Genomic DNA, 12,667 nt, shown 5'->3' with positions numbered 1-12,667 from the left:
TCTCAGCTAGGCTGTAGTCACACTCTTGCTTTGGACTCATTTTCTTGAAAGTGGACTTCTTCAAAACATGATTACATACCTCTGGAGTGCATCAAGGTCCTGTGAACTTTCAAGCCTTTTCCTGTAAAAAGGGGAAGCTGGGGAAGGTCACCTGCCCCAGAGATTGTCTCTTAGTTCATGACAGATTGCCCCAAACACAGATGGATGTCTGGGGCATACCTGCTAGGCAGAAACCAGGCTAGCCCTCCACTGCCACCCATGTGAACATAACAGAAAGTAGGTTGAATGGCACTCAAGCTTAGGTCAAGGCACTCCTAACAAAACAAAGCAGCTGGGGGCTAGGACAGGTTCAGGAACTGGAAAACAGGAGGAGGTTTGGGCAGAACAGAACTCACAAACTGACTTACACTGGCCTGGGAGTACCTTACTCTTTTCTGTGAGTATCTATGTGCTGTGTGAAAAGAGTAAAATGCCAGTAAGCATAATCTTGCCCTGAGATTCATCTGTCTTCTGTGCTCACCAAGTAGTAGAAATGAATACTGTTTGCTTCAGAGCTGAGTTTGTTCGGGTCAAGGATATAATCCACTTGCACTTCCTGCTCTTGATCACAGGACATCACATCATTCCTGGCCTTGATCTCAAGGAAGCTGTTGCTGTCAGAGTAGAACGGTTTCAGCCAGTGGAAGTTATCCTCAACTCCTGTGTGACTTTCGGAAGAATCTTGCTTATCATCATTTCCAAGGTTGTAGGTACCCTTCAGAGCACGAAAACATGAGTTGGTAATAAGTATCAAGTGATACAAGGGAGATAGTACAACTGCTGGAAATACTAAGCTGTTACCTGAGCTGATGGCAGACCACACGACTGTATGCTTAAAATATCTTTTTGTTTAAATGTAATTTTATAGTCTCTTCTGAGACTTTTACGAAGTTTTAGCAAAAATCTAAGTCTAGTAGGTTTGCCCACAATCACATTTTTCCTCCTTTATCTTTCCATGGGGACACTCCCCACACCAGATTTTAACCCCAGCACAGCACCCCTGTTTTCAGTTTGTGTTTCTGGTCAGATATCCTGAAGCACAACAGGCACCAAAACAGCTTTTGTATGGTGAAGCTCTACTTCTCTGCAGATCATTTAGGGCTTTGTGCACAATAGCTGTGGGCCCAGGAACAAGAACTAGAGCCTGTCCTCAGGCTCCCCGAGGACAGAAATCTACCTCCTAGACTACAGAACCTCTGATCACCAAATGCTGCCCAACCAAAATTAGGGAACCTCACCCTGGGTAGACTGGGGTCTTGGGGAAAAACATCTGGAATATTTCCAGTTGCTGAGAAATGGATGGCAATAGGAGATTGTACTGCTTGGGCATGAATCCCACATCAGCTGCAGGAATACATGTAGCGGGAAGATGGAGGTACTGCCAGGCTGGTAACAATGTGTTCCAGGTGTAGGATCAGAAGTTGTGAGGAGAAGCAGCCAAGTGCTTCAAGGTCTGGCATTGAAACGGAGGTCAAGAGCAGCTACCTGCCAAGCTGAGCCTGGACAAGCTATGTGCTGTAAGAGGGAAACGGCAGACACTAGAAGTGGAGTTCAACGGAGACAGATGTCAACTGCCAGTTCTGCTGAGCCACCTCCAATGTATCCCAGAGTGGAGAGAATGCAGATTTCCTCCAAGGCAGTATTCAGATTAACAGGTGGTTTTAGTGGTGTCAAAGGAAGGTGAGGGGGGATACAAAGGATTAGGATCATGTTCCAGCTTAGGACAGCAGAGCACCTTTTGTGACCAACTGCTGCAGCACAGCCTCCAGTTTCCCTGAGGAGATGGCGCTGGAGAGTAGTTAAAGGTGCTTCTACAGATACAGTCAAATGAGGTCAGGAGCCAGAGGACTGTGAGCCCAAACCTCAGATTTCTTCCATTTCCTATCCCTTTCCGCAGTCTACCTTCACTTTATCAGTCTTTTCCTGTGGCTGATGCTCACCTTCAGAGAAACCAGCGTGCTGTTCCAGCTGGTGGTATCCAGTGAGAAGTGGGCTTCCCCATTCTCATCTGTGAGGAATGACAAGTGCATCTCCTCATCATTGACATCAACTGTTAGGTAGACCGTTTCATTTCTGAGGGGAAACTCATCACTGTGGCAGAAGATCTGCAGAGAAGGGGAGGAAGTTTACCCACACTCCAAGCAATGCCATGCTTAATATTAATTGATTCTATCATTGGGCTTCCTCAGCACTTCTAGCTTTCAGACAGGTGGAAGGATCCAAATAAATACAGAAAACCAACAAGGTGCAGCTGTTAAGGACTGTAAATAAACAGTAGTGCAGCCAAATAAGTCACGTACATTTGGAGAAAAAAAAAAAGTGATTTGCTCAGATCCTGAGCTTTTTCTTGGACAGCGCTGCAAGATCCTTGATGATCAGAAACAGTCTTATCTGCAACAACTTAACTCTTACTGTTCCTTGCCCTCCTTCATGCTGGGTTTAGTACTGGCCCGGGTGAAAGTGTTTCTAGCCCCAATGGGACAGCAATCCTAGCATCACCCAGGAGATCTGAGTCAGAAATGACTGCCAGTGAACTGATACACAAGGCTTTAGTGATTTCTGCTAAGTTACCATGAGCATTTGTCCAAAGGGAATGTTATTTCCCTGCTGATGCCACCCCCATCCAATATGGCTTTTATTGCACAGATACTTTCAGAAGATACGCCTGGGGAAGCCTCCAGAGACTACAGCTGCCCCTAGAATTCTGTCCAGGGAATATACTAGGTTAGGATGAGGAGAAGAGATTGCTTCTACAGCCGACTTCACTCACAGTTGCTGGGTACCAGCAGAGAAACACTTACTTTCCTGGGGATTGTTGCTTTCTGCCTACAGAAGGTTAGACCTATGAGGTATTCTCAGCAAAGAAGGGATCCATGGGTGTTACCTTCCCTGTGTATGGTAGTCCACGTTTGTAGAATGAATGGAGGTTGATAAAGTCTATAGACTTCCTTCTCGTCACAATAGAAATTCCAGACATTTCCTTAATATTTGCTCCTGGGTGGAGAGATGAGAAATGTGTTAAGTCCTAACAGTGCTCTTAGGGAGGCAGAAGACAAGAAGATGCTTCAACACTACCTGCAATATCTGCAACCTCTAAATATAGGAGAGAAAATACATTCTTCTAGGATATGATTCCCTCGAACTTTCTGGGCACTCCGCTTCATTACATGATGCACCATACCCTATAAATTATTTATTTGTTGAAGATGAGGAAAAACTAGATGACTGTTTAGTTTTGGACAGCTACACTGTAGATGCCTAAAAGTGTCCCGAAGGACCGCACCCACAGTGTGAGAGTTTGAACAATGAACACCTCCCGTTGACAGAGCTAGGTGCATATTAACACTGATACTGAAAACCTACCTCCTTATAGCCAATATTTTGTCAGACTAAAAGGGAGCAGAATGGCATTCCTCACAGCAGGAGTGTGCATAAGCATCCCTGCCTCAGGCTTAGGAAAATAGAGGACAAAAGACTGTGGGTAGGGACTACTTGTCAGGATGGTGCACTACAATTAGCAAGGACTGCAAGAGCTTGGTGAAGACTTTTCCATGGCTGTCCAGGGCTTTGCAACTAGTTGACAAACACCTTGGTGTCCAAGCAGACACTAAAAAGTTGTATATGTGCTAGTGGACATGAAAGGTGGAGAGGATTAGGAAATCTAGCAATAACAGATGGAAGACATATTAAAATACAGACCGTGATCATGCCAGAAGACTTGGGAACCCTCAAGTTACTTTTTCAAAAGGAATTTGACTGCCACAGAAAGGCCAAAACCGAAGAAGTTGCCTGCAAGGAAGTTAACTCTTCACATATTCTCCAGTACCTGTTCCGTCTTCCACCATTTCTCCTATTGCAATTATGTAGTTATCAGTTTCTTTTAATTTCAGAGTCTCTGTCTTCACTGTAAAAGTAGTGCAGCCATTCTTGTTTGTCTGCAGAAAGAGAGAGAGGGAAAGAGCATGGTGTGGAGGAAGACAAACTGTTCCATAGATGCTGGGCAATCCTAAAGAAGCATTTCCAAATACTTGTGGAACAGATGGAAGCTCAAAAACCTGTAACTGCAGAAACCCATCATGGATACCTTAGCCAGAGAAGAAAATCAACACGCTTGGATTAAACAGTCACCAAAAAAGTAGCAAAAAAAAAAGTGCTTCATGCAAATTACATAAGGTCTAATTATGTCACAGACAAACTCAGGAGACTGGATTAAGCCCAGATTCTGCAGCTGAAAGAGCATGAGTGTCTGTACCTGAGCTAAAGGTAACCTCCTCCCTGAAACTATATGGCCTTGATGAATAAACCCTGACAGTGTGACTTTCCAGTCATGACCATGTCAGTGACACAGACATGTTAAACAAGGGCATCCAGCCAGTTACAGATTGCAAGAGCTTTGCCAAGCACTGAGGCAGAGACTAGGTACAGCTAGTCTGCCAGAGAGGGAAGGTGGACAGTGTTTCTAATTATGCCTGTTAAGTTCTCTGCAGAACATTTCAGGGCCCTTTATGTGCCTGGCGGGAGGGAGCTGGCATTCAGTTGGTGTTTCGCACAGCTAAGACTTTACAGAATTCCAGGTGGAGATATTTGGCTACTGGATGCATTTTAAAAGATGCAGAGACCCAGGTGAATTTTTATATTCTGGCTTGTTGCTGGCTGATCTGACATTCAGAAATATTTTCCTAGAACTTTCAGGCTGCATCTGAAAGCCATGGGAAAAAACAAGTGTGGAGCTTAAACACAAATGTGCAGAAAGCCTAGCCAGCACTGGACATAATCTCAGACAGGACATTAGCAAGTTTAAGATAGTTCATTAACTGTGTGGATACCACAAGAAACAGGGTATTAAGCCACAGACCATCTGATGCTCTAATGGCCTGTTTCTTGGCAGGAGTGGTCCCAGAACCGAATAGACCAGTGATCTGACTGCATACAATATTATACGAACTCTTTGGAAACGCCCCAGGCATCATTACTTACACAGAGCTCATGCCTTTTCCTGAAACAGAGTCAGATATGGACAGCTAGATCAGTAATTCAAGCAATAGAGTCAGAGGAAGAGGAATCAGTGGTCTGACCAGGCCTAGCAAGGGGAAAGACACCAGACTAAACAAGTGGGTGAACATCAGAGGTGCATTGAGGACGTTAAGGGGACAGACATACATTTCCAGCAGTTTATACTTTCCACTCTCCTATTTGTTCACCTACCCAGCTGCTTTGCTTCCTCATCTTAGTAGGACTTGATAAATTGCCTTCCAAGTTCTGGAATAATGTGATAAAAGTAATATATATTTTCCCTTGAACGGGCTTGCCATAGGTATACCTGTATCAAAGGGGAGAAACATTCACTAGAAGACTGACCACTTCAGCAGAAATATTGATCCAGGCCACACCTCACCCTCGTTGCGGGGAAGTGGAGTCTGGGAGAGAGCTTTGTACCTTGTTCACTCAGGAACTTCAGCTCATCCCTTAAGATCAGTTTGCATCCTTCTCCACCTACTATACCCAGCACCCTTAGTGTCCTTCAGCCTCACAGTAAATGACAAGTTGCGCGATGGAGCCCATTGCAGAGAGTGATCTATCTTCCCCAACCACAGGGGAACATCGTACTGGAAGGCCAATTCTCAGCTATGGGCAATCTGGAGATGACTGTGGAGTTGAAGGCTAGAGATCACAACAGTATCATGTACTCACTTGCCACAGACCTTCAGCTGAAATTCTTCATCCGCTGTAGTGATAAATGGAGGGTGCTCAATCCCTATTTCAAATTTTTTCGGCACTGCATAGAAAAGAGGAAGATAAGGATAGAGGAAAAAAATCAATACTGAGTATGGACACTGACTGTAAGTTCCATTATAGCTGCAGTCCAGATGGGAGGAAAGACAATATTGTCCCCAGTTATTCATCACCATGCTGCAATGGGGGTTACTCCCTTCAGCCACATCACCCTCTATTCGCTGCTACAGTTGCACGTGGGACTGCTTTCTACTCCAGCTCAGTCAAGCATAAACATTTTAAATGGCAAACGGTTTTGTCCTTACCTACATCACTGCAACTGAATGGGACTAAGACATGATGCCACTTCCTATTATAGCAGCTGACTGGAGTGGGTAGTAAACCTAGCTTAGAAGAGAGTGACAATGAGCAGCAGAAAGTGCTCATCACAGGGTTCAACCACAGCTGGAACGAGCTATCAGACGACACCCTCTTCTTTGTACCCTATGCAGCTGCAGAACCTCCAGCCCAGCAGGACATGTGTGTGCAGTCCCTGTCCCCAGTCTGCTATTCTGCCAGGGTAAAAGGTCTGATGAACTTGGCCGCATCATCTTGCTCTCTTCTCTGGCTACCCACACTGCTTTTCCCTCACCTCTGTTGTCCAGGTCTCACCATATTCATCAACACTGAAGGCTTTTTTAGCCATGTCTTGTTGCACTGAGATGCTATACTCCCCAAGGGGTGCTTCAGATGCCAGGGGGAAGGATAGATCCACAATGCCATGTCTTGACTTTACATTCAGCCACTCAGCAATACGGTTATCTTCAGAATCCTATTTGGGAAAGGACATGCAGAGTCACACAGGGAGCATGGATACCTGACAGGTCCAGCCATACTCTGCACGAGAAGGCACTATGAGAGTGACCCTTGCCCAAGTAGAGAGGGTGCCAGATCACCCAGGTGAGATTCCTTCTTCCCCCTCCAGTATCCTTTTACTGAACTTTTGAATTACAAAGGCTGCCAAGAACAGTAAAGCTAATGGGAAGTGGTAACACCGTAACACTGTGGGAAGGAGAAGCAGCTGCGCTGCATCTGCTGAGCACTTAGCCTTATGCTTTGTGCTCTGAGCGGACAAGGTGTTGGGCAAAGGTTCATTACTGTCCTGCCTCTAGTTCAGCTATGTGCATCACAGAGGTGCTGGTTTGAATGAAGAACCGGGGCTGACCAGGTAGAAAAGACTTCAGCTGAACCTGAACCATAACCTTATGAGCTTACATTTGTGGCACAACTCTGTTCCAGGAGTGAAAGGGCACAGTAGAAGAGACAGGCATCTCCTTTTGGTCAATTATTTGTCACTTACCTGTAGCCATATCTGGGAATACTGTAAAAAAAAAGAGAAACACAAACTTAGTTTTGTACAGAGCAAAACAGGATCCATGCAAACCAGTATTAATAATACTGCCTGACATGGGCCCCTGACCAGAAGTCACTGCCCCATCCAGACTAGGTTTCTTCCTCCCTCTCTGCTAGTTTACACTGCAGGGACAAGTGGATGAGTAGTTTCCCTTTAAAGATCATTTGTTCTTCTGGTTTAACAGGCATGAGGGGAGATGTATCTTTCATGAGCCTCTGAATGTGTCTCATGCTGAGGCTTCTACTTCTAGAAAAGTACAAGGTGATACTCACCTCATTTTTAATGACCTTAAGGTCCTCGTTGAGGTTCACAATTCGAAATTTCACTGGAGATGCAAAGAAAATGATAGTAAAGCATTCTGGCTGCAATATGTCCTTCCAAAACTCTTCTCCTCCTTTTCTGTGCTCCAGTATTCATGTCTCTCTGTTTACCTCAGGGATATTCAGATCTTTCCCTGTACAGCCCTCCCCAGCATGTCCCACCCCAGAGGACTTTGTCTGGGAGGTTTATATGCAGCTGTGGGCTGTAGAAACTCACTGCCTTTACCTGGGAAGATTACAATGATAGGGAATTACTAACAGTGGGGTTGGTCCGTCTGCAGTCTGTTCATAATGTGACGACTGTGGAGTAACTGTCTGTATTTCTACAGCTTGGAACTGTCACTCTAGGCTTTACTCAAATATTAACAACAGTCTTCAAAAAACAATCGTCCAATGTTCTGGAGAGTCCTGGCTTTCCTTTTAGGTCTCATTAGAGGTACTTCACCAAAAAAACACCGGGGAACTGGGCATTTGGTGCAGACAGCTTGGAGGGGAACATCCTGACTCATACTGTTCCTGGAAAACTCTGATAATAGAGAACTGCTTTCTTACATCTCCAGCAAGGTTAGCTTGATGCACTTGATGAAATCTTCCTCTAGATGTGGCTCCTACCTTCACCCTTCCCTCCCCATTTCCATATGCCACTTTCTTGCCTTACCAGTTTCTCCAGGTTTGTATAAGCTCTTGTCTGTCTCTATCAGAATTACATTCTTCTGGGGCTTGACCAGAACCTTCTTGTGGCCCTCGAAGAGCACATTGTCCCCACTGTGGATCAGGACATGCAGAAAAGCCACCACCTCTGACTGCCAGGTTAAAAAAAAAGAAACTGCCCGAGATTACAAGTAGCTTGAATGAGAAAGAGGCACCTGTCTTACCAAAATCTCCAACTTCCCTCTCCTCCCTTCCCCTCCTTTGATTTAGGTCTCTCCTTTCCCTAGTCATAGCCTTCTCTGTGCTCCCCAGCTTTCTCATTCTCTTTTGTCAGCCTTTCTCCTTGTCACGTTTACCTCTTTCCACATTTCGTTCTCACCTTTACTATCTTTCCCACCCTGCATCTCCAACATGAACATGGCTGAGACACAGGGGAGGCTGAAGCCCTCTAGTTTGTAAGAGACAAGAGAGGTGTCTTACATGTGACGTGGAATCATCTCTTTTCCTGGGAACGATCTCTGGCACCTAGGTTGATTGATACAAGGAAATGGAAAACAAATTCATCAGTCTTTGCATCTTATCCCAGATGGGAGACATCACCTCACTACTAATAAACCCACCAAACTTCAGTGTCCAAATTCCACTGTATGACTGTTTTTAACGCACTTGACATTGTAGGGAGAAGAAGCAGTCACCTCCTGTCTCTTGTTCATGAACCCAAGAGTAAACCAACTGACATATCATTCTCCCATTTCACATAAATGTGATATTTTTACGAAACCAAAAAAACCCATAGGGAAGTCAGATCTGGAGATGACCAAGACAGTAACAGGAGATGAGATACTGATCAGGCAAAACCAGGATATCTCAGTATCAAAAAGACTGAGCTCATCAGAAGAAAGCTTCTTTTTGCTAATGGCAGGCTTCCTTGGCTCTCCAGAGCCAGGATTTGCTCTTTCCTAAGGGCTGGCACCAAACACTTAGTTAATCATTGTCTTGTTGATGCAAGAACCAGAAATGACTACAGCCCCTCCTTGAGTTCTGCTGAATCTGCAGGACAATCAGGGCATAGACGCAGCGACTTTGTACCATGCTAAGGAAGACAGCAGCAGCTTGTAGAGCCTCAGCACCAGATACATCTCCGTGGCTCTCCAGAAATGTAACTGAAGGTCTTGCAGTCGTACCCCAGACTCAGCGTGTCTAATTAAGCTAACTAGAGCAGCAAAGTTTCAATGAGAGGAACTCAAGCCACCCAAGAAATATCCAGACTGCCTAGGTGAAATTCAGTTCATTGTGGGTTCAGTACCATCACCACCCATCATAGATAAATTAAAGCAAGCTCAATGTCTACGCAGGCTGCAACTACATCTTGTGATATAGATGCAGTTTTAGAGCAGAATGGTTACCTTGGAGCTGGAGGGGTAGGCTTTGGCGGAGGTGAGGATGAAAAGAATGTATTCCCAATGCATTGACTTGCATTGTGATATACAAGCATTTTTAGGGACTGAGTAAACTGAAAGTGTTTTCCAACAGGCTTTAAGTAGGATGAAATAGACTGATCAAATCAAAAGAACAGGTTTTTATCTACTCAGGAAAGATTTTCTACTTTACTAGGCTACAGGACACTGCTGTATTTTGCCAGGCACTAGTAGGAAATACACTTAACCTGCTTGCAACCCATGGCAAGACAAAGGACACTGTATGCAAAGAAGTGCTGGGCTCCTGTCTAAAGTGAAGGTGAGAGCATCCACTGCCAAATCAGCAGACACAGCTACACTCACCCGGAAGGTAATGCACTGAAAAGTGCCTGGCTTCTTCACATCCTGTTCCACCAGTGTGTGATTCTGAGTTGTCACCTGCAAGGTGACAGCCAGATGGACATCCTCAGTCAGGGAGCTGAGGTGAATGCAGAGCTTCTCCTCTTGGGCATGGTGCATGACAGCAGGGAACACCACCATATAGTGACTAGAAGAGAGCGGGAGATGTTAAAAAACAATTCAGAGGCTGAGGTGGACAGGCCAGAATCCATCTCTGCTGCTTTCATGAAGAGGTAGACCAGGGGTCAGAAATGTCTGGAAGCCCACAGTGAAGAAACTATAGTGCAGCTCCCTTTCCATACCAGAAAGAAGCAACATGCCCAGTGTGGAACTAAAGAGCTCCTGATATCTGTCTGTCACCACTGTGCCGCCAGCCAGGACACAGCTGCCCAGTGTACGATACTTCAATTGCAAGTACACAGAGAAAGGCTGTGTGAGGAATGAAGCCAGAGACTCAGTGGCTGAGGCATAAGGCTTCAGTCCTCACACCAAACTTCACCCCCACCAACACAGAATGAACAGAGGCAAAACTTGTGGCTTTTGTATCTTTGCGGTGTGTGCAGTGCAGTGCAGTGCCGGCACGAGCAAACACCAGGGACTTCACCTGCAGTGGTGCTTTACACCCAGCACTCCAACAGGACTCAGTAGGAGCCGCTTCTGCTCAGCCTCCCTGAGAACAAGGCCCCCACTGTTCAGCTCTGTGATGCTAAACAGTGCAGCACCTTGGCACCACCCTTCAATGACAGTCCCTTCCACCAAGCCCCCCCGAAATCAAAAGGAGATAGTCTCACGGTTCCAGGCTTGCTGCAGCTGCGACTGGGAATAGGGTCAGGGCTAAGAGGAGCACTGGTGCTCCCATTGCTTGGGCTGGGACAGACAGCTGACAAGATCCACACAGGAGGAGAGAACTGCCTGTACTGATGGGCTAGAGCAACCCTAAATACCCCCCTCAGATGCTCCTAAGTCCAAAGAGTGGGGGAGTTGATATATGGGCATAGTATATCTTCCAGGCTAATGACATTAGCTAATATTTACTTGCTTCTACCAACAGCAGAGTAAAGGCCACACAGCACAGTTCTCCACCCACATCTACATTCAGGTGGTATTCCACACCATGGGGTGACAGAGCACTGGGGAGGAGATATGGGATGGGTGACCTCTAACCCAGGCTGAAGGGGACTAAGGAGAAAAACTCATCTCAGCTGTGGCTTGTCTGGATCCTGGCTGTAGCATCCAATGAGAGCCAAAGCTGCACACAAGCTACTGTCCTCAGCTTGCAAAAAGCATCCTCAGTACTCCCTCTGGGCATCATTAGTGACCTTCCCCTCATCCAGTATTTAATCAGAGGCTGCAGTAAAAACCTTTCAATTCACCTCCATTCCCTGCACCACTACCTCTGTCCACCCATCCATCCCAACCATGTCTGATCCTCCTGGGTATAGAACCTTCTCCAGGGCTGCTCCTGCCACCCACTGACAGCTCCCCTCGTAGCTCCACTGTAAGACCTTTCCAAATAAAACAAGACATTTTAAGTTCCTACATATTTTAGCAAATCTCTACTTTACATCCCCCAAGACAGATGTCTGATCTTCTGCCAGCTTCCTCCAGCCGCAAGGTGTTTCTACACTGACACCACCACCCATCTCCTCCAGACTCTTCTCTGTTACTGCAACCTTATATTTCCTTTTCCTGGGTGGCATCAGTGAAGTGAACAGGGCTTGGACTAATTTGCCCTCTAGTTACAACCTCATTTGAAGGTGGATGTCCTCATCCTGCCCTGGCTCTAGCTGTGTTTTTGCAGAGCATAACCAAAGGTACACAATATAGACTGAATTTGCCATCCACCCACTCTTTGCTCCTAGCTGAAGCAATGCCCTGGATTTACTTTGGCGCAGTCCCCGTATGCCTGCTTAACATCCACCCTCTTAGTGCACAGTCTGATGTAACAGGAACACACTAGCCTTTAACCTAGCACTGATATTGCAGATAATCTGCAGGTTTAAAGCACCGTATGTCACTGATCTGGGAGGATATTTGATTCTTTGAAATCAACAGGGTTTTGAGTTCAAGCCTAAACTACTGGGACAAAAAACAATCTGAGTTCTCTCTGATTTCAGAAACACTCCCCATGGCTCTGGATCTCTGAATGGTTATCAAGTTGGTTGCCTCTGAAGTTAAATGGGAACAGATAAACAACAAAAAGATAATAACATGCTAAAGTTCTTCCCTTTTTTCCAGGGAGGAATGGAGGCACTGGCAGAGCTGTGTGTAAAGCCCTGGGCTGGGCTGGGCTGGATGGAGGCCCCAGGGCAGGAGTGAAATTTCAGTAAATAATACGTAAAAAAGAAGTTCTACAGAAGAACCCTGAAGCAAAATACACTGACATCTCAAAGAATGAATTTGTCCCAGGATGTTTCTGATGAAATCCCAGTAAAGACACCTTTATAAAGATTGGGCCCCTGTACCAAATATAGTAACTGAGCACTCCTGCTGCCATCAGCTGTGCTGCATAAGGCAGAGCAAGATGTCATCCAGAGAAATATCAACAAGCCTTACAAAGCCTTGAGGCAAGTGCCTTTGGTGTGTAGGCAATAAACATTGTAACATTGTCTCCACCCCTTCCACCCACCCACATCCAAGCCCCAGTTGTGCACAGCGTGGTTTCAAAGCCAAGACAGAGACGGGCACCCTGTCAGGGCAGGAGCTGCATAGTC

At 45.8% G+C, this 12,667-nt stretch overlaps 1 protein-coding gene across 1 annotated transcript in view; it reads right to left on the bottom strand.

Moving 5' to 3' along the window:
* Nucleotides 1-10,812, bottom strand: part of LOC104354768 (alpha-2-macroglobulin-like protein 1) — a 41,539-nt gene extending 30,727 nt beyond the window's left edge. Inside the window, exons 1-13 of the mRNA XM_086460898.1 lie at nucleotides 10,745-10,812; nucleotides 9,918-10,101; nucleotides 8,617-8,661; nucleotides 8,144-8,288; nucleotides 7,438-7,490; nucleotides 7,112-7,132; nucleotides 6,424-6,583; nucleotides 5,731-5,815; nucleotides 5,245-5,359; nucleotides 3,866-3,974; nucleotides 2,924-3,033; nucleotides 1,980-2,144; nucleotides 521-754 (exon numbers count right to left, since the gene is read on the bottom strand). Of these exons, the coding sequence (XP_086317024.1) occupies nucleotides 521-754; nucleotides 1,980-2,144; nucleotides 2,924-3,033; nucleotides 3,866-3,974; nucleotides 5,245-5,359; nucleotides 5,731-5,815; nucleotides 6,424-6,583; nucleotides 7,112-7,132; nucleotides 7,438-7,490; nucleotides 8,144-8,288; nucleotides 8,617-8,661; nucleotides 9,918-10,101; nucleotides 10,745-10,812 (1,494 nt within the window). The remainder of the gene's footprint in view (nucleotides 1-520; nucleotides 755-1,979; nucleotides 2,145-2,923; nucleotides 3,034-3,865; nucleotides 3,975-5,244; nucleotides 5,360-5,730; nucleotides 5,816-6,423; nucleotides 6,584-7,111; nucleotides 7,133-7,437; nucleotides 7,491-8,143; nucleotides 8,289-8,616; nucleotides 8,662-9,917; nucleotides 10,102-10,744) is intronic.
* Nucleotides 10,813-12,667: the final 1,855 nt, after the last annotated feature.

Source organism: Leptosomus discolor, chromosome 1, assembly GCF_034619465.1.
Source record: "Leptosomus discolor isolate bLepDis1 chromosome 1, bLepDis1.hap2, whole genome shotgun sequence".
In the NCBI taxonomy this organism is placed as follows: Eukaryota; Metazoa; Chordata; class Aves; order Leptosomiformes; family Leptosomidae; genus Leptosomus; species Leptosomus discolor.
Note: the sequence above shows the minus strand (reverse complement) of the source record. Positions and strands in the feature narration are given on the sequence as shown.